Source organism: Apus apus, chromosome 2 (genome assembly GCF_020740795.1).
Source record: "Apus apus isolate bApuApu2 chromosome 2, bApuApu2.pri.cur, whole genome shotgun sequence".
NCBI classification, from domain to species: domain Eukaryota; kingdom Metazoa; phylum Chordata; class Aves; order Apodiformes; family Apodidae; genus Apus; species Apus apus.
The window spans coordinates 111,931,140-111,957,343 of NC_067283.1; the positions used below are offsets into that span (position 1 = coordinate 111,931,140).

The 26,204-nt window shown below is 38.5% G+C and overlaps 1 protein-coding gene across 1 annotated transcript in view; it reads left to right on the forward strand.

Annotated features, from left to right (window-relative positions):
- Positions 1-25,953, forward strand: part of MEP1B (meprin A subunit beta) — a 28,204-nt gene extending 2,251 nt beyond the window's left edge. Inside the window, exons 3-16 of the mRNA XM_051610284.1 lie at positions 5,081-5,099; positions 5,285-5,335; positions 5,436-5,479; positions 6,439-6,511; positions 7,607-7,724; positions 12,036-12,214; positions 13,588-13,806; positions 16,167-16,319; positions 17,072-17,287; positions 20,558-21,025; positions 22,744-22,926; positions 23,377-23,614; positions 24,763-24,964; positions 25,936-25,953. Coding sequence (XP_051466244.1) covers positions 5,081-5,099; positions 5,285-5,335; positions 5,436-5,479; positions 6,439-6,511; positions 7,607-7,724; positions 12,036-12,214; positions 13,588-13,806; positions 16,167-16,319; positions 17,072-17,287; positions 20,558-21,025; positions 22,744-22,926; positions 23,377-23,614; positions 24,763-24,964; positions 25,936-25,953 — 2,181 coding nt within the window. The remainder of the gene's footprint in view (positions 1-5,080; positions 5,100-5,284; positions 5,336-5,435; positions 5,480-6,438; positions 6,512-7,606; positions 7,725-12,035; positions 12,215-13,587; positions 13,807-16,166; positions 16,320-17,071; positions 17,288-20,557; positions 21,026-22,743; positions 22,927-23,376; positions 23,615-24,762; positions 24,965-25,935) is intronic.
- The last annotated feature ends 251 nt before the right edge of the window (positions 25,954-26,204 follow it).

Here is a 26,204-nt window from a genome sequence, read left to right on the forward strand (position 1 = left end):
TGGTGATAGTACAATGGCACTGACATTTAAAAAATTATCTTGTATGGAATTTTTAAATAGTCCAGAAGAATACCAGAAGAATACAGAAGAATAGTCCAGAAGAAGCTATAATTTACTGATAAAGCAGTGTTTCACATTCTTCAACAATAGAAGTGGCAGTGCCTTTTCTAAAAGCAAGATACTGAAATTATGTTGCTGACAGATTTTTTTAGGTACACACATTTGCCCTTTTTACTTTCTGTCCAAAAATGTGTATGTCTTACCTGCCAGGAGTGTTCCTAGCTTTCAGTTGTTCAAAAGGTTTTAGAGCCAGCTTTATTCACTGAATCACAGGATGGTGGAGGTGGGAAGACACCTCTGGAGATCCCCTAGTCCAGTCACCCTGGTTGCATCAGGGACACTTGCAGCAGGTTGCTCAGGGCTGTGTTTGGTTGGGTTTTGATTGTCTCCAAGGATGGATATTCCACTGCTTCCCTGAGCAACTTGTTCCAGTGCTTAGAAACCCTTAGAATAAAAAACTTTTTCTTATTTTTAAATGGGATGTCCTGTATTTCAGTTGCCTGTTTCCTTGTAGGTCTGTTTTCTTGTATCCATTTCATCCTGTATGTCAGTTTGTGTCCAGTCTATTTTTTCCACAGCTATGCTTAAGAATAGTTAAAGTATATGTTAGTTATCATGATATAGTAATGATGGACTTCGCTTACTGGAAAAGAAAAAGGTAGGTAAGTTAATCGTTGATGAAAGGACAAAGGTTTTGATTTATGATATTTACTGTCTTAAATACCAAGTTGGTCTGAAAACCTGTCCGTGCAACTGCTGACTGGATATTAGCATGGGCTGGTTTGCTGTGTCTGCGCTCTTAACTTGGCTTCTTCTTCAGGTGGTCTGGAGTCAGGTAAGAAAACAAAGGATGCATATTCTCTATGTGATGGAGTAAGCAATGCAGCTTATGATGAGTTTGAGAGGGAAAGACTGAAGTACATTGCTTTTGCAAAACAAGAATTCTGTTGTCATCTGGATGGAAGGCAGAGAAAGATTTCTGTTTCCTCACGGTCTTGGTGCTGCTATTTTTAATAGGCCTAGCTATACACTGGAAGAGCTTATTTTGCATTCTCCATGTAAGCAAAATGTCCAGTAGTGTTCAAAATAATGATACCAGATTAGCAATTCTGGGGTTAGAACTGAGATAAGTATTAACATTTATATCTGTATTTGAATGGATTTTTTTTTTTTCTGTAACACAATATATCAATACTGAAATTAATGCTTTTTCAGCCACTGCATGTACTTGTAAATGGCAATTCTCTGTTCCTCTAATCCACCTGAACTATTTAATGCCAAGAAAAGTAACAACTGAGATTTTGTATTTCTTGTATTTTGCAGTGAAATACAGCATTTTGCTCATCTTGTGCTAATTTATTGTAGAGGCCAGGAATTTTAGTGATACACAAAACAGTTCGTTTGGAGAACAAAAACCAGTAGGTTGCTGAAAGTTCATTTCAGCTGTTCTTAACTTCAGGGTAATCTATAGAGTAAGGCATTACTTACTGTGACATTAGTTAAGTGGAATAACATTATCTATTTTACGTGATGCAACTTAACTCTCTAATTCTATGAATCCAGCTCCAGTATCTCACTGTGGTAGTCATATCCTCTTCCTCCCCACTAACACATGCTGATACGTCTTCTTAAGTCAAGCTCAACCTTGTCCCCAGCTGTCCGATACTCCCCTTGTATCCCCCACTGCCCCAACCCCAGACTTCCCCTGTGTTTCCGCCGCCTACCTCTCTATTCCCAACCTTTTGAAAACTCAAGTCTCAGCCTTGTTTAGATTAGTCTATAGGCTAATCTAAAAGCTTGTAGTAGGTGTTGTAGACTGCTACAAACATCCACAACCTATTTCACATCAAACTGACTTGTAATAACCAGCGCCTGTGTGAGAGAAGGGCTTCTGATCACCAGGACTATTTCATTTCCGTGTGCCTATGGCCTGGAAGAGTTTGGTTTGTATTTTTGGATGCCAGTACTAAAAGTTGTATAGTCTGGAGAAAACACTGGTAAGTCACAGTGTCTCATCTAAACTTGGTGGCTGCTCTGGTACTCCACTGGTAATATAACCTTCCTCTGTATGTGACTGTGAACGGTGAATATGCCGTTGATTAAAAAAATAAAAATAAAATTCAGACTTGAAATGCATCATATAGGTTTCAGTTGTCAGGCTGGTATTGGAACTGAAGCCATTGCTACTCAGATAAGTAATACTTCTACACAGAGATACACCTTTTGAAACCAAGTATTTAGCTGTTGAGATTCACAGAACTAAAGACTTTTTTTTTATTGAGAAGGAAGTGGAAATGAGTCATGAAAGGGATTCCTTCAGCGTAAAACATTCAGCAAGTTTTCAGACACTGAGGACCAGCCTGGATTTCAGGCAACTGCTGAATTTGGTATTCTTCAGCCATGGACACATACTCTGGTATATGCAGCAAAAGTACTTTTGGGACTTAGCTACATTGATTTCAGTTTGTGAGCTTTTGCTGCTGATAAATGAACTTTTCCATGACATAGCCAGTTTTTATCTTTAGTACAGTTATGCTTTCTGATTAGCTAATATGGGTATATTGTAGTTTATAGTTACTGAAACTGTAGAAACATTTTACTCTTCATTAATGGTTATAAGATGATTCAACATATATAAGTACAATTCTTCTCCTCCATGAACAATCTTTAACAGAAACAATAATAATTTTATTTTAATTTTTGAATATTGCAAGCTTTACTTGTCATTTTTTTTCTTCCACATTAGCTGGAAATCTGTGTGAGAGTGGGAATTTGAAAGCAAATGAAGTCTTCAACATGTGTGTCACACACTTTGCCCATGTACTTTCAGCTTGTTTTACAAGCTGAACTTTTCATTTCAAGACTTCAATATATGGACTGGATACCATCTTATGCATATCTAGTGAGAAAGAAATGTAATGAGAGGATATATGTGCAATAAAACCTCAGTGTGCAAGAGGATTCTATTGATACTGCAGATCCATGGATAATTTGTCTGGAAAAGATATTTTGGGTTATTAAACTGTATCTATATACTGTTATTAGTTTATTCTTTTTTATGAAGTCCCAATCCTAATTTATCATGTATCAATGTAAACTTGAATAATACTAGTTAACTCAGTGAAATGTGGGATCAAAATCAATCCTTCAGCATTTGCATCTGCAAAACTCTGGAAACAGTTTTTCAATGGACTCAGTCGCTTTTCCACAGACACTGGATTTTTATGAGTCAAGTATCTTGAAATCTACGAAATTTTGAAGCCATCTAAAACCATGATGTACAGAAACAGTGCTGTTTCAGGAGAAATGGGGTCAGGAAACACATTTGACTCAATTATTTTTGTAACCAACACTTTAAGATCAAAATCCTGCCTTTAGACTGGGCAAGAACGTGTGTGTGTGTGTGGTAGTTTTCATTAAGAAAATGAAGAGACAGAAGAAGAAGCTGATGAAACACTTTGCCTGTTTATATAACATTTAGGCAGTAAGCAGTTGATTGTGCCAGCTCATACCAATTAGGCATTATCTCTCTTAAACCTATAAATTATCACCTCTAATTAGTTAGGCAAAAAATGGTTTTCCCCCTCTTAAGCACTCAGAACAAATATAAAAATCTGACAAAAACTGTAAAACAACAATTTGAATTAATTTTAATTCAGGTGAAAAAAAAAAAAAAGAAAAAAAAAGAGATTTCAGGCTTTTGTATTTACAATTTTTTTTCTGCCATTTGCTCAAGTTTTCACAAGACAGTCATTTCAGATTGAAAATTAATCTTTCATTAAAAAGCTATAATGAGACATTCTGGCAATTTCAAAGCTTTATATTTGAGCCTTTTCCAAATGGAGAAATGTCATTGAAGCTGGTCTTTTTCCTGCATTTTTGTATGAACCCCATCAGTTTTAGGGCACACAGTAATGTTTGGCTTAAAAATTATTCCCCATCTTCATGTGCCAAAAGTCTAGAAGAACATGTGCATTTGAACCCCTCTTGAGTATTCTGGCCACACTTTTTTCTTATTCATATACAGATGATAAAAATTACCAAAACTAATATTTTTGTGGACTGCATGACTTGGTTTTTGCCATTTTTCAACATAGTGATCTTGTACTGTTCACTAATTCTGATGGAGTTTGCAGATGCCTATCACCCTGGAAAAAAAAAAAAGTCCTACATGCAAAACTCCATGTATGACAGATAGCAAATTATTTATACGGAGAAAGAAAATCAGCTCGGGGGAGCAGGAACTATTGTAAAAAGAAAAGTAAAAAGCCACTCTGCTTTGCAGAATTATATCTGTAACCTATATTGACAGAGCTTAGAATTTAATGGTGTTTTTTACCTTCAGTTTGTGAACTCCTTTTCAAACATCTGAACACAAAGATTTCTGAAGAAATCTTTTCTGAGAAACAAGAAAACCCACCCAGCAACAATTGCTTACAAAGGCTGTTCATTATTTTACTCACTGCTTGAGAAATAGCTGCATAGTGTTAGGTCAAGTATGTTCAAACCTGTCCAAAATAAAGAATCTAGTCCAGTGGCATCTTGCAGAATCAGCCTTTGAGTTGGTGTTGCTGAGGTAAAGAGAGCCCAGCCAAGGCACTGAACGGGGGCTGAGGTGACCTGGACTCTGTACCCAGTCCTTGCTGCGTGCCTGACTAAGTAGCAATACTTGATTTAACAGAAATAATAGGCTCTTTTCTCCTGTTTGTGAAAGTCCATTGGGCACTGCCTGAATTGTGAGAGAAAAATGGTTGTGAAAACTTCACAGAAGCAGCACTGGGTGACTTGTTGGGCAGCCTAAACTGGGGAGGACACAAATCCAGCACATATAACAATCCAGCAAATAAACATTTCCAGCCAAATGAGAAAGCAGTGGATTCAGTCAATCCAATCCAAAGCCATGCTCTAAGTGCTGTCAGTTGAGCTTAAATCGCATCTCTAATACAGTTGAGAGAGTAATGTGAGCTGCATTTAATTATGTGCCTTTCTAATAATATCTTTTTTTCTTCCCCCTCCCCAGCCTGCTCTGGAGACAACTGGTGAGTTCTGTTTAGAAATCTATTTGTATTCACAGGAGGCAGTCAACAAAAACAGCTGCTCATAAACATTGCTAGGACAGACACAGACTTATAATTACTGTTATTGTTATTGCATTAATTTTCACACTTCATAAAGATAACAGCAAGGGCTAATGTCCTACCTCACTTGTCTTTTTATTTTTCAGAAATAGATGTGGATGGAGGAATTGATCAAGACATCTTTGACATCAATGAAGGTTTTTGAAAATTCAGTTTCTCTTAATTTTTTTTTGTATTTTCATTACAGTAGCCACAGATCAGTACAGTAACTGAATGTTAATCTCCTCTTCCCTTTAGCCTTAGGACTAAACCTTTTTGAGGGAGACATCAAACTTGATCAGGTGAGTTAAAATATAAAATATAAAACCAGAAATGTGCATTGGCTTATGCAATGTAAGTTATCACTGGCATGGAAATTATTGACGCATCCTGCTCATGCAAACAATACGTGCTCTTTACGTAACAATAAACTGAGAATGTCTGAAGATATTTTCCTACCAAATGTCACAGACAATGAAAGAGCTGGGTGCATCTGCAGAAACAATGTCCTGTATAAGGTTGGTTTAGATCAATATAATTAGCTTTTTGTTTGCTATACTGTGGTTTTTATATTTGCACTTTTAAGAGATTCTGCAGCACTGATGACATCTAGACAAGTTTATACAAAAGATTCTTAATTTATGAGCACAACATTTATTATGACCCAATTAAATTTACAGACCAGTGCTGTAAAACCTTCATCGTGTAAGTAGATTCACTAAAACCAGTGGGTAAATTTAATCTGTAATACCACACTTTAAAGCATCTGTCCAATATCCCTATCTGATAAATTAAAACCAAAATAATTTATACAGCAAGTTACATGTCCTAGTAGAAACCCCAAAAGTGTCTTGTACCCCTGAAAGTCACTGGTGTTTTACTCTTCCTTTTGGTGAACTGCTTTGGCTTGAGTATATCAGTAGAAGCAAAGAAAGCACTTGCTAAGGGCACAGGAACAAACCCCTACATGATGAAAAATTACATCCCACAGCAGCTGAAACTCTTCTCACACAAACATACAAATCTCAGGTAATTTTTATGGAGAAAATGTTGCAGAAGTTAGAGACACTAGCAGAAAGGAGCAAAGGGCCTTCAAACCAAAGCCTTAGACCTCTGAGTTATCTTCCAAAGTTTTTGAGCTCTTTGATTTCTTATAGGTCTTACACTGACTCATATGAGACATGCTTTGCTTTAGCACTATTGTAGTTCCTGATCCTAAATCAGTTTTTACTGACTACTGCATAATTATTTTCTTTCTCAGGAACGAAACTCCATCATTGGTGACAACTATCGGTGGCCTCACATTATCCCCTATGTCCTTGATGATAGCTTGGGTACAGTATTTGGTGTTGACAATGTCTGCATGTTGTGTTGATTGAAATAAAGACACTATGGCATCCTTTCCTCTTACAAGGCTTGAGCAGGCCATTTTCCACAGCAGGGTTGGCCCTGGATATGCGCAAACAGGGTATATAATCTTGGTGTTGGCTCTCACATCCTTTCTTGGATGGTTCTTATCCTGCCATGGCCATAGTCCAGCAGATTGATTTGACTTTCAAAGCATATGACATGAAATAGTACTAAGCAGAAGGAAAAACAGGGCACCGAAGACCTTTTCAAAGCAAGAAAGCTTACCTGGCCGCCTACATAATCTACAGCACTGATGGCAAACTGGCATTCTGGCACCAATGCAGACTGCAATGGCACATTGCTGACTTGCCTGTTGTGGGGCCAGGGACAGGTCATAGTGTGTCTTCATCCCTTCAGATTCACCTGGCTGTGGCACTGCATGGCAGAGGCAAGCAATGAGACTGGGAGCTTGAGTTCCTACTGTGTGCCACATGGGGAGATTGTGCCCTTACTACACAATGTGGGAGGAAAAAAAGATCACCCACCCCTAGTTTAGATTCAGATCTCGACCTCTGAAGGGGTTGAAGCCATGAGAATCACTTAGAGTAGGCAACCCAGACATAACATTAGCAATTCAACTCCTAGAGAAGTTATGTGAGAGATCTATAACTTGCAGTTTGCGCTAGATGAAATCTGATGCTTTTGTTCCCTGTTTATGTAATACTTGCTCACTTACATCTCAGCAAAGTAAATTAAAGAATTTACAAAAATAAAGACCATGCACTATCATGTTTTAAATACTCATCATGCCCTATTTTATACATATGTATATGTAGCCCCCCGCTACCGGCTTGCGACAATATGTATTGAAGAAAAATTACATGGAAAAAAACCAAGAGGAAGTTATTATGTCACAATAGCCAAATCTGTTTTTTAGGTCCCTACTCAGGTTTGAATTCAGCAAAAAGCTAGCTTATTTTAATCAAATACTGTTGGAGCGATACTTAGGACTTGCTCCATGTGGGTAATAGTACAAACCTATTGGCTCAGTACTGACAAGAGCACTGTTTGCTTTGCAGAAATGAATGCTAAGGGTCTCATCCTTAAGGCATTTGAACAGTATCGACTAAAAACCTGTATTGACTTCAGACCTTGGAAAGGGGAGAAGAATTACATATCTGTCTTCAAAGGAAGTGGGTAAGAGGAGTAATATAAAATAACTCTCATCCTGTTTGACTACAGACTATTTTTGTGTTCAAATTCACTCTAAAACTGATATATCCAATGATAATGTTGTATTTTTGTTGTGGCTATTTTTCCAGTCCTTTTTTTTTTTTTTTTTTTTTTTTAATTGGAAATTGTAGTAGTTTCCAAAACAGGTATTACCTAGGTAGTAATGAACAATTTCATAGCGATAATTATTTTTAGATATAAGAGGCAATCAAGTCCTTTAAGAGGTAATTTTCTGGTTATGGAAACAAGCCATTTGTTTTCTTGATTGATTTTTGGATACATGAAGTGTCACTTTCAAGTGGTCATTCTTAGTATACCTCAGTTTTTAGAAAGAAAAAAACCCAACCCAGTAGAAATACAGTAGTTCTGACTGTGGAACAATGAATTTGTTTGACTATAACAAATGGAATTGCATTTAAATGGTGTCACACCAGCATTCAGATACAGCAGCGATATTTTTAAATGCTGCACAGCCCTGAGATATTTCACAGAGGTTTCAGTTTATTTACCTCTTTTGATTGATAATTATGCTATTCAACTACATGTTTTACAAAATAAGGCTCAGCAAAGAAGTAAAAATTACCCCAGCTGCTTCCCTTCCTAAGACGGTTCTCTGTCAAAACAACACAACAGGAACAAATCTATTCTGCACTCTATACTAAATCATTTCGCTGTGGGAAAAGATCAGGGAAAGCCTGATAGCCTGGTGAGGAAATTTACTTTCAGAAAATCATTTCCTGATATGAGAATGCATTCATAAATGGTAAAAGATTTTCTGATAATAGAAATGTCTCCCTTTACCTTTGGCTTGTTCTGAGATATCTGTAGCAGATAATTGTTTCAAAATTTCTTCAGTCTCTGGCTCTTTATATTTTCTGCCCTTCATGCTGTGCACATGACATTGAAAGTCAACCCTAGAAGATATAAAAGTGGAGACTTAGGTAGCAATGCATTTTCCTGTACTAATGACTCCTCAGTTTTTTGAGCCAAATGGAAAACTCATGTAGCTTAATTTTTTTAGCCCATTGTCACATAAAGTATGCATTGAATTTGCCAATAATTGTACCTGAAAAAGAACCACAGTATTTAGCCTATGGCAAATAAGAGGCCTCTGCACAATGTTTCATTTCTAAGTCTATTGAAGATAGATGAATCATGGTGATGAAGAAAACAAGGCACTCTAGTGGGACAGCATATCTTGCCCTCACTGCCGCATGCGTTGCTTGCCCTGAAATGTTTCTATCATCTCAGCTGACACATCCGTAAAACAGTTAAAACTCACCAGCACTTTTTAAAAGATAGAAGCTAAAAAATGCAGTCTCCAGAAATGGCTCTCCAGTTTCAGTGAGCTAACTTGGGGCTGTATAAAGGAATTATCAGGCATCGGCTACCCTTCATTTCACTCCATTTCTCTCTTCTGATACAACAGAACAAGGTGAAAGGTGAATAAACCAACCCATTTCCACTTTACCATTGCTGACTACTTTTTTTTGTTGGTGATGGTGGTGGGATTTTTTTTAATCAGGTAGGACTCCTCTAACTGCAGACTAAAGAACTCAGTCCAGAGGGTACAGTGAACACAGCAGCACAAAGTCCCTGGCAACACCAACCAGATTCCTAAAGTTTTGTCATACCAAGGAAAAGTTGATAAATCATCTTTGCCTTTCTGTTCTTGGTTTGTGTCTATAAAACAGAGAGAGGAAGGTGGGGGGAACTTTGTGTCAAAAGGATTTGTAGCAGACCATAAAGTTTCCATCTGGATTATCCTTTTGAATTCAAATTAAGTCAGCCACAACAAAAGTCTGCTGCCATTTTGTTGTATGAACTGCCCTGTGTAAAAACACATTTATAGTCTCTGATGTACATACACAGTTTCATAAAGCCCCATGCAAAGAGCACTCTTTGTGTCTACACTCTTTAGGTACTATTTGCCAAGACTTGGCTACTGCCTGCATTAAGTTTACGCATATATATATATATATATATATCTTTACAGCACTAAGTGGATAGAGGTACATGTAAGGTTTTCTAGCACACAGTCTTTCACCTCACCCTCTATTCAGGCTTATTTACCTGCAGCAGAGGTTAGACAGAGAATATATTGTAAGGCATTTTCTTGACTCCAGCCTTTGTGCTAAGCAAAATAACTGAGAGATGGTTGTGAATTATGGAAATGCAGGAACGTCAGATGTGGCTGGTGCCTGCAAAGCTCACAGAACAGTCTGGGATGACATCCTGCAATAGATTTTCCCCTACTTTTCTCATGAAGAGCAGGACTCATTCTTCAGGAAAACTCATATTGTGCAGTAGTCAAATAGTAGACCAACATGGATCAACCGCATCTCTAGTATTTCCATATGGGACATAAGGTTTTCATGGAGATGTCCTAGGAGTTCACCCAAGTTCTTTGCCACTGTAGCACATGGCAAAGGGAACCCATGGAGAAGTGGATTGATTCAGATCCCTGGCTAAGCAGCATGGTGCTGATAAGTCAAAGAGCCTGTGTGTTGATACTGGTCTGGTGATCAGAGAAGCTGTGGATGCTCCCTCTGTGGAAGTGTTCAAGGCCAGGCTGGATGGGGCTTTGAGCAACCATCAGGTTGCTCAACCAGTGGGAGGTGTCCTTGCCCATGCAGAGGGGCTGGAACTGGGTGATCTTTAAGGTCACTTGAAACCCAAACCATTCTATGATTCTATAGTATGGGAAGTTATTTAGGAGTAGGACATCATTACGAAAATGTGCCTGAAATACGCATTGTGTCTCAGAGGACAGGATTTCTAGGTGGCATCATCACTAGTGATGGTGTGTATCTACTTACAGCCCATCTTCCAAAAAGGCTGATAGGAATAGACAGAGCAGGTGCTTCTCTCTTCCTGTAGCCTTTGATCAAGGAACTAGCAATGAAGAAAGCATTGAATCAAGGGAGTTATGGCTCTCACACACTTGGGGAATCTGGGACTTTCCTCCCATTTTCTCCTCTCCTTAAGACATCGCTAACACGTTGCCTCAGGTACCCATTGATCTAGAGTCCCCTGTTCCACCCACCTAAGTCTTATTCTCAGAGCTTGGTGACACAGACCATGCTTTTTCTCCCTCTGCAACTGCTGAATAATGGGGTTGTAGGCGTTTGGCAGACTGAAGGCAAGAGAAAGCTGCATCCCCCAGTGTATGGGTGCGAATTTTGCCAAGTGTCCTGGATGTGCCTGTAGCCTGCTGTGGTCTGCACAGCAGCTGTGAAGCCAGAGGCAGCTGCTTTGGTATGAGGTGGACCCAGAGCTGTAATGGACTTCCTGGACTTCTGCACCATCAAAAAAAGCTGCATAATTGCTATGAGGCCTTGCTCAAGGGGAGCCTGTGAAATCATGGATGCCATGTGTGCTCCTTCCCAGGTCTCCTGCTGTGATTTTAATGACTAATCAATAGCCAAGGCCTGTGCTGCTTTGTGGAAAGAGAAATACTAGGGAATATGTTGCACTAGTAAGTTACAGGGTTTGAAAGTGCATTTCTAAATTTCTGAGGTGGTAGGACTGCAAATCCTATGGCATATTTTGCACCCGATTAGTTTTATGGACTTCTTTGGGTAAGTGTTGATTTATTTGCTGCTTAAAATATCAATTTAAATGTAACTCTCATTGCTTACTAGTTTGTGGACATGGGGTGCCATTTTATTGGCTTGTGCAGAGAGCTCACTGAATTTTTTAATTCTTTAATAAAAACTTTTAGCACAGCTGCAGTTTTGCTTTTCCTCACCAGTATCAACAGCAAATGCTCTAGCACAGCAGCTCACAAATAACTAGAAAGAAAAGAGTTTGTTTAAAGCACCGTCAAATCCACTAACCTTTCAGAAGGTGACTCTGGTTTGCCTTACAATAGGGACAGGCTCAAAGTGCAGTCACAGTCACATACTGTGCTCCAGCTAAAAATTGTTAATTCACAGTAATTTAATTGCTGTTAGTCATGTGTTTATAGTCTTCACATTTACCAAACTACCAATGAAATCCTAACCAGTTTTATTCTGTCAAAAATAGATCAACATTTTTCTGCTAAAGAAACCCCATTAAAAACAATAGAGCTGGAGCAGGGGAACTACTGTTTCATCAAAACTGAGGTAAATGTGAGAGGAAAGGATTTGGACAGTACAGATCAATGAAGATCTCTGTAGCAAAATGTAACTTCAACACTCAAAATATACCCGTTGAACAGACTGATTCTGGATTTCTTGTGGCATGGTGATGATGTCTCACAAGCCATCTCTCATTTTATTTGCATGCTAGCTGCTGGTCCTCAGTGGGAAACCAACAAATGGGTTTGCAGGAGCTCTCCATTGGCGCCAACTGTGACAAGATTGGGACGATTCAGCATGAGTTCCTGCATGCCCTGGGATTCTGGCATGAGCAGTCACGGTCTGACCGGGATGACTACGTGTCCATCATGTGGGACAGGATTCAGTCTGGTCAGTCAATACCTGGCTTCTCCTTTCACACTCTGGTGTGAGGACGCTTAGCTGTGGAACATCCCTTCCAACCATCCTTTGGTGGTCACGCTGTTCACACGCTGGTACTTTGTTTTCAAAGCCAGCATATAAATTAATTAAATATCAACTCACATCTATTTGGCTTAGAAAGCCTAATTTGTTGTTGCTGTGGTTGTTCCTTGTGCCACAGCAGTTCCCAAATACCTCACTAGAGACATGAGTCTTGTTATGCTACATGTTGTACAGCAGAGCAACAGAAGAGAGTAATTTAGCTTGTTTAAATGAATAATATAAAAGCACTGTTATTCTGGGAGCCTTTAACAAAACAAAGTAATTTTCAAAAATCCCATTCTGAAAAACCCAGTGCATCCAAAGCTGATAGAAAATCTCCACTGAAAATACTGGTTGTCTTCTTTCTCCCCAGGTGCTACAGCTGGTGGGGGCAGCAGCGCTGAGACAGCAGAGAGTGCAGGGAGGGTGTGCAAACAAGGGGGACCCTTTTCAGGGTCCACATCATATGAGTGGTTACTTTAGCAATGCAGCTTGTGAATGTAAGTGTTGGCATATTTGGCACAAGCCTGAGCTCTGGCACAAGGTTCCTCAGGACTCTGCTTGATCTCTACCCCTTCAGCTTGCCGTTGTCCTCTGTGAATTTCAGACAACTGAAAAACAAAGTTATATACACAGGCTTGATGCTTTCCTGACACAGGTACACACAAAACACTGAAAAAACAGATAATGATACAATCTAATGCATTGTTACTTAGTCGTGCTCAACAGTCAGGTGCATATACAAGTATATGTTGCAGAAAATGACTTGGACACTGTTATTTGATTTCCATTATAGTTTGCTGACTCTTTAGTGACAAGTTGCACTATTGTTAGCAATTTAAAACTGCTGCAGCTTTTTTACACTGCCCATAATATAGTCACATGTACAGTTAAATTCTGGAAGCTTATCTAATGAAAACTCTAACTTGCTTATTGCAAGCTAAAATGACCAGCAATTAAACAGGACATCATACAGATTAGGAACAGGGAGGCATTACAGTTGCAAATTGCATTTATTTGAGTACTGAAAGAGTATCTCCACTTTTGGGTATCACAAGCCCATCAAAGCTTATGGGTTTCACAAGGAAAAGATTTCTGGTAGCAAAAAGCTTTCCTTTATCTAGCAGAAGTCATCATGTCATGTTCCAGCAGCTAAAAGAGGAAAGTAAATAACCCTAGACTAGAAATAAAATAGCTATACAGAGTAAATACAAGTAAGCAAGAACAAAACAAATACCTTAATTCCATCCATCAAAACTTGGTCCTCTTGGGCAGTCCTTCCTTTTGTTTTTCCCATTTAGGTAAAGAACATAATTTTAACAAATATGATGACAAAACATCTGACTTCCTGAATGTGCCCTATGACTATACTTCTGTGATGCACTACAGCAAAACTGCATTCAAGAATGGATCTGAACCCACCATTGTCACTAACATACCAGACTTCATGGATGTAATAGGACAGCGAATGGATTTCAGTGATTATGATCTCCAGAAACTAAATCGGCTGTACAATTGCTGTAAGTTTCTCCATTTCTTTCACTTTTTTTTTTACTTCAAGCGTTTGAAAGAAACAAGGGTGATACTTACATGCTGGACTCATCCAGGCACGAGTGAAAGAGATGCTAACATATTTGGAGAAGCAAATAGTGTTAAAACCACCAGAAATAATGGTATAGCTAGAAATAACATAGCCCTCCTGGAGAAACACTGCTGCATAGCAGAGTCTTCTGTGCAATTTTATCTGACCTTTAGTTAAAAAACAGCTTCGTTCAGCTGCTGATTTTTTGTTCATCCCTTGGGTGTCTGTTTAAAATGTGTGCTTTGGAACAAAGCTTTTTGTTTTTCCTCCTTATTCTGCAGCTGTTGCTCAGAAATAAGTACTTTTGCTGGGGCTGTCATACCTACCCTGCTCTCATGCAATCTGTGAGACAGTGTGTTCATGCAAATAGGGTACATGTGCTGTTATGAAGAAAATATGAGCCATTAAAATTTCATTCTTAGTTTAAAACCTAATCTCTTTCCAAAGTGGTCAAAAGAGTTATTTTGCCTGCAACAGGATTTATTTTGGGAAGCTGACTGAAATTTAAAGACATTAAAATGTAGAGAATTCTAAGACCAAACTGGAATTCATAATTGTGACTGCATCAAATGTGCCCTGACACTCAGATGAAAGCTTTCATTTCACTCCCTCAGTATCCCAAGCAGCGAATACTGTTTTAACTTGTATTTGGATATAATCCTGACTAATACTTCAGTGCTGTTCTGATCTCTTCTTCAGGACTGTCTTTCAGGCCATATGAAAACATTAGATTTTAGTCTGCTTTCCCCTTCTAGCATATTCCTTAAGAGAACAGACCATAAAGTTTCCCTCAGCCACTGGAAGTTAGGACTCAGTGTGCATGACATGTTTTCTTCCAAGTCCAGCATTTCACTACATACCAAGGCAGTTTCTGTCTTTTGGTGCAGATGGAGTTAAAAACCTGCTTCAAACAGTGTGCCCTTCCCTTTTTTTCAGTAATAAATCTAAAAAATACTTTGCAAGCCATTGGGTCTTGCTTTATCTTTTGCTGTTGTTCAGACCATGACTCCATGCCAGCCAGCACATTCTAATTAAAACAGTTAGGATGCTGCTTTCCTGTTTGGGCAAATCAATTTAACATTTTGTTTTGTATTTTGATTTCAAAGAGTTCTTTCATCTAATAATACTCCATTTTTTCTTACCTTCTTGCTGACATCTTAGCTGCTTTTTTTTTTCTTCAGTAGTCAATAAAATGTTTACTGTGACAATATTTTATTGGGTTTTACAACATCATACCAATACCGTGTCTTAAAAGGTACCAGTCATACAACACTTCTGATAGCCTTGCAGCCTCTAGAGGGTTGTTAAACTTCCTCCAAGGACAGTACAAAACATCTCAGGAGTACTAATTTGGCAGCAGTTCATACTTAAGTGCTTCCCTGAGCCACAGCCTAAGCGAGGCATTTGGCATGCCATTGAGGTTGATTTTCCTGACACTCCAGGTGCCTTTTGTGGTGCAATGAAACCTTCAAACCTGCTATAATATTTTATACGTAAGAAAAGAAATAATTATGAAGCATTTTATTAACCTAGTTGTTTTCGAATTATGGCTGGTGTTACACAGAGCTCAAACATGGTACAATGAGAAACAAATCTAAGAATGAGGATGAACCAGGACTGTGTCCTCACCTATCCAGCATTTGCTTCAGGCAGATGAAATACTTCATACAGTGTTTTCACTTTTCTATTCAATTGCATAGTTTTCTTTCACTTAATTTTTCACCTGTTATATGCAAAACATCTTAAAAATTTGTATGAGATGAGTGATCCGCTGGTCCCATTGCCAAATTTTTTTTTTTAGTTCAGTATTTTGAAAATTAAGGTTTGCCTATTGCAGTGAAATAACTTCTGCTTGATTATATTTCAGTATAATAAGCACTCCAGTTGATGAATTAGTGAACTTTTATAAAAATCTGCGGCCATGTGTGGAGTAGCTAAAGAAAGCAGAGGAATGAATGGAAGGTCTCCAACTTATGGCTGGGTGAAGGTTGATGGGTTGGGGCTGATATTAATGTTCCTTTTATAAATAAAAGATGTGATATGATAATTAACTGCACCTTCCTGTCCTTGCCAGCCAGAGTGGTCCTGATGACATCTTATTAATGTCAGTGTTAGTGACCAAATGTTTTGAGTTCTTAAACATTGTACCTATGAATGCTAATGGTATTTGAAGCCACTGAGTATTTTGTGTTTGCATTTCTTAGTCTTTCTCTACTCTTGGCTTTGGACATGAAAAATTAAAAGTTATGCTGTGCAAACAGAGATTCACAACTTTTTTTTATTGTTTTACTGTTATAGCCTCCTCCTTAACTTTCATGGACACGTGCAGTTTTGAACTTGAAAACATATGTGGCATGATTCAAAGTTCAGATGATAACAGTGATTGGCAGCGTTTGTCACAGGTTCCTGCTGGGCCAAATACTGATCACACTAATATGGGAGAATGTGAAGGTAGGAGAAAAGACTGTTCTTATCTCTCTGAGAAGTGTTTTACACAGAGGTATGTGAGCTGACTTTGATCTTGGCCTCATTCTCTGTTTACTTGTTGACAAATTACAGTTTATTTTTTAACTAAGTAATATAAATCTACATACCTAGGAACCTCATGTGATAAGTTGATTTTCTACTTATTTGAGATCAAATGTCCTTATCTCTTTTGAGCTGTTTTCTAGTTTTAGTGTTGCATCCTGCCCTGAGAACTGTAGAAATGTTCTAACCTATGGTACAGGCACACCAGAAAGACTGCTTCTTTTCTCTATAACTGCTCAGTAAGTCTTTGGAAAGGTTTGGGATTTAGAAATCACATGTATTATCAGGGTTCAGGTGAACAATTATTTAAGAATATAGCCAGTTGTTTCTGAACCTGCCAAAGAAGCCTTCATGAGTGCAGGAAATTAAAACAGTCCTCCAGACAGTCAACTATGAATTACTGGCACTGGGTAAAGAGAAGAGCCCACACTTTTGAGTACAAATTGCTAGAGAGAGGGAAATGAGGACAGAAGTTGCAAGGAGAACAGTTTTGCCTCTGGACAATGTGAACAGGCAACAGTCCTCGGTCTCAGGGTTTGTACAGGTTCTACCTAACCCTGACTTGACCATGTCTTCTAGTGTTACTTACAGTACAGTAAAAGGAATACCACTACACCAGGAAAATTCTGTTTTCTCTCTCCTCTACCATTCATTTCTCATTGACTTTTTGACAGATTCTGGCTACTTCATGCATTTCAACACCAGCGCTGGAGTAGAGAGAAGCACAGCTATCCTGGAGAGTCGAATTCTGTATCCCAAAAGAGACTTTCAGTGCTTACAATTCTATTTCTATAACAGTGGTCATGAAAGTGACCGGCTGCATGTCTGGGTCAGGGAGTATACCTCAGCCCATCCAAACGGTACTTTGAGATTCGTTGAAGAGATAAAAGGTATGGAACAAATTGCATTTTGGCTTAATCTAGACTCAATATCCTTTTCCAAGTACTGGGGGAAAATCTTGTAGCAAAGTGACTCATCTCCTAGTATTATTCTTTGGCTTCTTCTCTAACTATGTAATCAATTCTCGGCTGGTGAAATTGTACTTGATGAATCCTCAGTCAGCCATTTTCCTATATTATAATCAATTACCACAAATTACAAACCCAAGCATTATCAACATGGTTTTATCACCAAAATAGCTAAAATTCCATGAGCAGTCATTTTAACTTTTCTAGAATTGCTGGTATCAATAGCAACAGGTGAAGTTGGTCATTAGAGTAAATTACAATGGATAAGGAAGTAGTAATAAAGAAATGGTAAGTACAAGTGCACTGGAATACCTAACATACCAGTTTAAATACAATAAATAAAATTTAGCTTACTTTTAAAACCAGGTTTGAAATGACTTAACTGAAATATCTGGGCAGCAGATCATTATTTGAGTTGCAGTTTGAAGATAATCAAGTTCTTGTGGTTTTAGGAGCCTATGGCCTACAGGAGGAGCAACTGAGGTCAGTTAATGGACAAGAGCTCTGTAAGCAAGAATTGCCAAGGTCACCTTATGATTATATTACTGTCTCAAATATTTAACCATTATTTGGTCTCCATTACAGCTACAACTAGTTCAATTACCTGGTTACATAAGGGTCTGAGCACATTCTTTTACTAAATAGGTATTGTCATGGTTTGGCTCTGGGTTGGTAGTCAAACCAATAACAATAATGCTCTCGATCCTACCCCCTCCCCCAAGGTAGGGAAAGAGAGACAAAAAAGTGAGATAGAGGCTTTCTGGGTTGAAAAGTGAAACAAATTGATTTTAATTATTAGTGATAGGGGAATATATATATATATTTATAAAGGGATGCGCAACACCTGATCCCCTCCTTCCTCCCCTAGTGACTCCCCTAGTCTCCCGGCTGAAGGGGGGAGTGTCTGGGCACGTGGGCGGGGTCCTCAGATGCTGGCTGTGAAGAAAAAATGAAAAAAAATAGAGAGAGCCAAAGAGAGGGTGATAGAAGTGACAGTAAGCAGAAAGAGAGAAAAGGAAACCAAAAGGCTTGACTTCCATGATGTCTTAACCTATACCAAAAGCCTAGTAGAGGAATATTCTGAAGGTTTATCCTGCCTTCAGTCTCATCTGCTCCCCCATGGGGCGGGTGGGGAAACTGCAGACATGAGCTTCAGAAGTGTCCTTGGTTCTTATCAGTCCACTGGTGCTGCTGAAAAAAGTTCACTGAAATAAAAAAAAATCAGCAAAGAGAAAATCCACTTCGCCCTGGCTCAGACCAGGACAGGTATCAAGTCTACTCCTCGACCTCTTTTTGTCCCTTTAGGCTCAGCTGCTGCTGGTGCCTGTTTTTCTTTTTTCCACTCTTCACTCTGATGCATGTGTCATCCCTGTGTGCCATCAGGAGTCATCAACAGAAGTGTCAGGGATGCTAAGGCAGATGTAGATTTTGGTTCAGTCTGAGCCCTCCAAACTTTCGAACCCTGCTTTGAAGCCAAGATTAATTTTTCCACACTTCATCCTTCTTCACAAATACTCTTTCACATGTATTATGTCCCATCCCCCATTCCTGCTGTCTCAAGTCTATAATTTCCTTTTAAGTCTCTCATCTCATGTGTGTGTCACTACTTTGACAATGTCTGGTAAAACTTTCAAGGATGGTTTAAGATAATATTTCACTCAAGCTACCCTCACTGATGTAGTCAACAAACTGGAAAAAACAGTGATGCTACAGCCCTTTCCAATCATGATGTGACATCATTGCTGAGCTGCTCATGGGTTTGCATGGAACCACCATGCCCAGGAGGCTGAGGGACAAGCCCTGAATCCTTTCTGTGACAGCTGTGGCTGCTTTTGGCCAGGAGCAGGAGAGGTTGTGGGGGTGGGACATATTACAGCACAGCAGCTGAACTGCTCATTGAACACGAGTCAGAAACCCTAGTCTTGCATATAATCATTGCAGTTCAAAAAAACTGTCGTTTATGCAGAGGCAAATTAATGGAAAACAGTGGGGTGCTTCTGTTCTTGCTTCTGGTTTATTTTTTTCCTCCTAATTTTAATGGTAATGAAAAATGGCAAGAAATTGAGACTCATATCTGAGGTCCGCTCTGTTGTGTTTAGAATGGTTAGGAAAGAGAAGCATGAGTTTGTACCTGGGATTGACACTCTTTATTCCGTAAATGCAGCTGAAAGCCTGGTCTTCCATGCAGGTGAACAAAAACCAGATGGGAAAAGAAACTGCCTTGTTGGACATGCTATTAACAAAGGATGTCCTACTTTGACTCACCTTACAAGGCCCCTGTGCAGAGGTCTTTGCTTTTACACATACTGCTCTTGCAGCCCAGTGGAATTTGCTAGTACAGGCACTTTTGGATGCAGCATCAGACTCATGGTGAGATTGTACCACATAGAATAAGAGAATCACAGAATATGCTGAGTTGGAAGGGGCCCATCAGGAATATCAAGTCCAGCTCCTGTCCCTGTGTAGGGCACCCCAAGAATGTGCTTGAGAGCATCATACAAACGCTTCTTGAACTCAGGCAGGTTTGGTGCTGTGACCACTTCCCTGGGGAGCTTGTTCCAGTGCTCAGCCACCATCTGGGTGAAAAACTTTTTCCTGATATCTAACCTAAAGTAAAGTAGGTTTTGCAAATGACTGGCTTTAATTTAAACTTTGTACCATTAATCATTTGCTGGGTGAATAGTGCTTCTGCATAGGTAAACTTCTGACATGCCATTTAAATATGCAAAAACAATTGAATGAAAAAATCTTGTAGTTCTAGACTCCCAGAATCCTCTGTAGCATCTTTTGTTCAGATATGTTGTTATTCAGTTATTTGAGTAAACTTTACTCTGAGTTTTTTTCTTTTTTTATAATTCAGGTTACAGCCATCTTTGTGCATTTAATTACCACAATATTTATATTAATTTGCTGCAACATTCTTTAAAAATATACAAGAAAAAGCAGTCTTAAAAAACATTGACACTGTTTTCACTCAAATTAAAGAGTTTCTATGCATATTAAATCTGTTGAAAAACAAAATTGAGAAAATATGTTATCACACTGAAAATGTAGTATCTACAGGAGAAATATTCCATCATGTCAGTGCCAATAGAACTGAGAAATTCTTACAAGGCATCCCTATAGGGTCTGTAGACCCATGCAGGGTTTGACTGCACAGCTTACTCAGAAATCCCTCCCCTTGTTTTTCAGGTTCACCTGTGACTTACTGGCAGCTCCATCATGTTTCTTTGAATGCCACAAATAAATTCCGGGTTGTGTTTCAAGGTGTGAGAGGAAGTGGCTCATCAAAAGGAGGCCTCTCTATTGATGACATCAATTTGTCAGAAACTCAGTGTCCCCACCACGTCTGGCATATCAGAAATTTCACAAGTCTCCTCAACACAAGACCAGCAGGGGCAGCAGGAAGAATATACAGTCCACCTTTTTACTCTAGGGAAGGATATGCTTTTCAGATCAGCTTGTATGTAAATGGTACTGCTGACAACCCATTTAATTTAGCAATATACTTGCACTTGATTTCTGGAGCAAATGATGATCAGTTGCAATGGCCCTGTGCATGGCAACAAGGTACCATGATTCTGCTTGACCAGCATCCTGATATTCGTCAGCGGATGTCAAACCAAAGAAGTATAACAACTGACCCCCTGAAATCATCAGGTTAGTTAAAATCAGATGTTCTATCCAATACATTTAAAACATAGCCAAAATATAAGGAGTAAAATTTTCTCTTTGTGTAAATTAATGCAGTTTTTTCAGCTTCTGGAATGTTCCATTTGCTGACAGCAACCGTATCATTGATGCACAGACAGGAAAAAAATGAACATACAAGTAGCTTAAGCTGAGACTCTGGATTTCAAAGCTGATTTGCATAAGAAACAGGTGGATGATCCACTCCTAAAATTTCCTCCATGTGCTCTGTGTAGATGCATTTATATCTGCTTTAATGAGAATGGAAGTTTTCCAGAAGGCTTGAAAAGAAAAATACTGAATTGACAATATACACAGTTCACACCAGATAAAAGTAGAGCTATCAAACAAATCCCCACCCTCCTTGTAAAAGGTACAGTGGTGTCAGTGCAAATCTCCAGATGGACAAAGTACTGATTCATATTACATAATCTGTACTTGTTCAAGGTGTGAGAAGATAAGAAGCAATTGTCCACAATAACTTGGAACAGAGGCAGCTGAGGTAAAGACGTAGCTCTTCGAAGTGGTTGGAATCTCTATAAAGACAGATATTAAACAAAAAAAACCCATATTCATAATTTTATAAAGATTGGCTTTAAGTCACAATTACTTTCTGCATTTATAAAAGGGTTTTGTCAAAATAAACCACCTCCACCATTGAATTAGTTTTTTGAGCTTTCAGACCATAATATTACTAAAAGAAGAAGGCACTAAAATGTTTAACTCACAGTATTAATTTTTTAAAAATGTATTTTATGTTCATTTTTCTATGACACTGTTATTTTGTAAAAACAAAGTGGGTAATCTAGAAAGACTAAATGTCCTCCCTGTAAATGAAAGATGCACCACACAAGGTCCTCCATAGATGGTTGACATTTTCTCTGTGCTCTCTGCTGTTATGGCCACAGTGCTTGGGCCTTTTCCTTCCCTGACCCTGTGGACACCCAGTCTGTTTGCACTCTGCTTCTCCCTTAAGTATTCATGTATTCTCACGTTCCCAAGAGAAGCCTTGTAACTCCTACCCTTTCTCTAACCAACAGAGGCATTGAATCAGGCAGTTCCTTCTTCCTCTGTCAGATACTCTCATAGGCACAGACTCAGCTTTGAGACTCAGAACAGGGTTTGATGGAGGAGATGTAAGTGGTCTGTGGTCGTTCAAGTAGTTCAAGTACCCTTTGCTCTACATCCACATCAGGAGATGCTCTTTTTTTGAGAAGCACTGAATTAGTTCATTTTACAGATGTTTCATGTGCTACTCTTCATCTTGTCCACCACAATTTAAAATAACTAAAAAGAAAATATGACAGGTTTTCAACTAGCTCTCTGGTAACCTCATCTCCAGCAGGCTCTTTTCTCAATATCTCAGGCTAAACCAAGCCTTTAAAGATCTCCATTGTTTTGTGCATCTCAGCAGTGTGGAATCTCAGGAAAAAAAAGTCTGCAAATGTTGTAGGCACATTCAGCATTTCTCCTACTGCTTGAGATTCAGGTAATTTATTGTCTTCTCCATACTCAAGATATCCATGAGCAGCTAACCAAAAGCAGGCAAAAAGTATGATGCAGTCTGTGTTGTTTGTTAAGAGAGGCCTCCATATAACTTTGCAACAGATTATCTGAGAAGGAAGAGACTCTGTTCAGAACAAATCCAGAGTGGTCCCACACTCACATTCAGTTAATTTTTTTTCCAGATTCCTCCTCAACTTATTTTTGGGATAGGCCAGATAAAGTGGGATCCCTAGCATCTTTTCCAAATGGAACTACATTCATGAGAGGTCCAGGAAGTGGAACGAATGCATTTTTAACTCATCAGAGACTTAGAAGCCGCAACTTTATTAAAGAAGACAGTGTTTACATTCTTCTAACAATGGAAGGTATGTAAACATAGCTGATATTCTTTATGGTACAGTAAACACAGAGTGTCACATCCTTACTAAGTCACTAGTGTAGTAGATATAATTACACATGATGTACTTTGTGTATGAGCAGTTTTGAAACTACACGTATCTAAAGTCAAGTTATATGCTTGAATACATTTGTAGATAGGTACATGCACTATATAACTCCTTTTCTCACGTGAAGGTGTATAAAACAATTCTAATCTTATGGAAATTATTTTCAATAGAATGCTTTGAATAAAATTGTCAGTTATGGAAAAAATCTAGAAGATATTTCCAAAATACACCAGGCTCCTGAAAGGTAAAAAAGACTGTTTTTCCATTATAACTGTGGACAGACTCTTTGCTCTTGACTATTAGAACTTATCATTAGAATAAGAGGAAAAATAACATGAAGACCATATTTCTTGTCTTTTTACCATGCAGATATATCACATCTACTAACAACTCAGCCAAATGCTACACCCACCTTTGCTATGAGTACACTCAGTGGCCACACCATCAAACCTACCTCTAACGCCGCTGCCACCACCACAACACCCATCACAACAGCCTCTGTCACCACGACCCAAAAGCCAGAGACAGAAATTCCAGATTCCTGTCTGGAGAACCCTTGTGAAAATGATGGTGTGTGTATTATTATAAATAGAGCACCAGTGTGCAGGTAACTGCTTTTATTCACTCTCAAAGGCAATTTTAGGATACAAAATGAAAGTTTCTAGTAGAATAAATCTCTGTTGCTAATGAAAGGAAAGAAAGACTACAGCTGATTATGACAAACGTTTCCAACTGCTACTGCGAGTCTAACCTTATGACCAGTTTGGGCAACAAAGGTCCTGACCTCAGCATTTGACCATTTTGAAGTACTCTGCTTGACTTCCTTGTAAATTATATTTTAAACGTGTTTATTGTTTTCAGTAATTTTAGTCCAATGTTATGAAATGGACTGTGCATCTCAAATAGCATTTATATCAATAGCAAAGATGTTTGATACTTCTCAGAGAGGAAGCTGTACAGACGTTATTTTAGCATTTGATTCAGAAATGTTGTGTAGGGCAGATTATGACCATGGATTGCCAAAGTGTCATGCTTGCCTGTGAAACCAGCCATGAAGGCTGAGGACTAAAAAGATTGCTTGCACTGCGAGAAAATTAGTACCAACTTCTACTTAATTCTCTGTGGATGTATCTACGTAGCCTGCCTGGCTGGTTAGCATTGTTCCAGCTCTCAAACAAGCTCTAAGGCTGAAGATAGTAACCTTAAGTGATGCTGTGCCAGGAGAGTGCTGTGAGGCAAACATCTAAAGGCTGAGAGCAAGAAAAGTCAGGATGACTCATTAATTGTTATATCTCCCCATTTGGAAACCTTTTAAAAAACAATTCTTGTGCAACCCATCAGAAACAGGCCACAAGTACCAGCAAGTGTCGAGAAGCTGTTCCAAGATAACAAAAAAAAATTAAATTATGCTGAATGTTATGCCTCATTTCAAAATTATGGGAAGAGAACATTTATTTTCTGACATCTCTGGACTATTTGAAGCTCTAGTGCCAATGTGACCTACTTTCTGTCCTAGAGAAGTGTGTGACCAGCAGTTTCCACTCTGATTTTCTATTGGGAAACAATGGGAATGTGATACAGACCTCAGTTTAAGCCAGATCACTCAAGACAATTTTAAAAATAGAAGTCACTTTTAAGGTAATTTAGACTGCAGGATATATAAACAGGGCATCAGAGATGCTGTTTTTCTTACGTAACCTTTTTCATGCCTCTAATCTTTAGGTGATAGCACATGCTTGTTCTTTTCTTTTCTAGATGTCCAGCAGGTGAGGACTGGTGGTACATGGGAGAAAAGTGTGAAAGAAAAGGCTCAACACGAGAAAATACTGTAATAGCTGTTTCTTCAACCATAGCTGTATTTGTTGTAATGCTTATTGTCACTATCACAACTGCAGTGTGCCTTAAAAAGAAATACCGCCATGGAGAGAAAAATAGGGAGAGACTGTCCCTAGAAGAAGTAAGTATTTTACCTCTTCCAACAAATATATATAAATATTTATACATACATGCACACATATATATCTATGTCTATTAACAACTAAACAATACAAGTTAGTAAGAAGCAAAATGGAATGTGTCATGTTTTTTAAATCTGAAGACTCCAGCTTAGGAATGAAACAGCTGCATTAATTGCTACTAATTTATCAAATATCAAAAAGCTACTTTATTCAAAACCTGTTCTCCTCCTCCTCCCTCAGCCACTCTCACTGCCCCATGGCAGCACAGATAGAGTGAGAGAGTGTGAACAAAGGGGGTAATTTTAAATTTGTAACTAAACTACATATTCTGCTTAGTGAGCTTGTATTAAATCTACTTTGTACTAAAGATCTCCCCTTAAAATACCTGGATATGGTGCTAGAAAACCCAACCCAAAATGTCAAAACAAAAAGCAAATCTAAAAATCACTTTCCCTAGTCAATGGCCACTTTTCACACAAGGAACAAAGTAGCCATGGAAAATATTACTTAAGGAGACTTGAAAGAAGACAGCAGATTAAAATTATCTGAATGGCTGGATCAGAAAGGCCATGTAGAGAAAAGCAGAGATATTTGGGCAGGTTTTGACAGGAAGTTTCATAAAGTCCCAGGCAGCAGGACTCTTAGCTTAAAGAGGGACTTAGACATGGAAATTACAAGGCATGAAAGAGATTTGGTAAGCAACCTGAAGAGGAATGGCCTTCCAGAGAGCAGACTTCCATTTTGGTTTTTTCATAATATTCTTTATGTGATGTGCTATTAAGGTGCAATAGCTCTGTGCAGTGCCAGATACTTGACACTAACTTTATGACCTTCCAGTAAATTATTATGGTTTCTTTGTAAGTAATTCTCTTACATTAAAAGCACATTTCCATTCCCTACATGCTTTTGATATGTAGGTTTGTTGGGGTTTTTTTGTTTTGTTTGGTTGTTTGTTTTTTTTCCCATTTAGACTAAAACATCCTTCTGAAGATAATGCAAATGAGCATCAAAGACACAAGATGAATATCACTGGAAAACCACAACTACATCATTCCTTCTATTACTTTAATCTCAACCATCATGTAAAAGATTTGTTAAGTCTGGAAAATAATTCATCATCTGGATAAAATTCTGTGCTAAAGTCAATAAAGTGTCTGCCAGTGTTGTGCATTGTCATGGAATGGAGAAAGTTGGAAATACATTGTGTGAACATGCCTGTCCTGTCTTTTAAGTCTACCG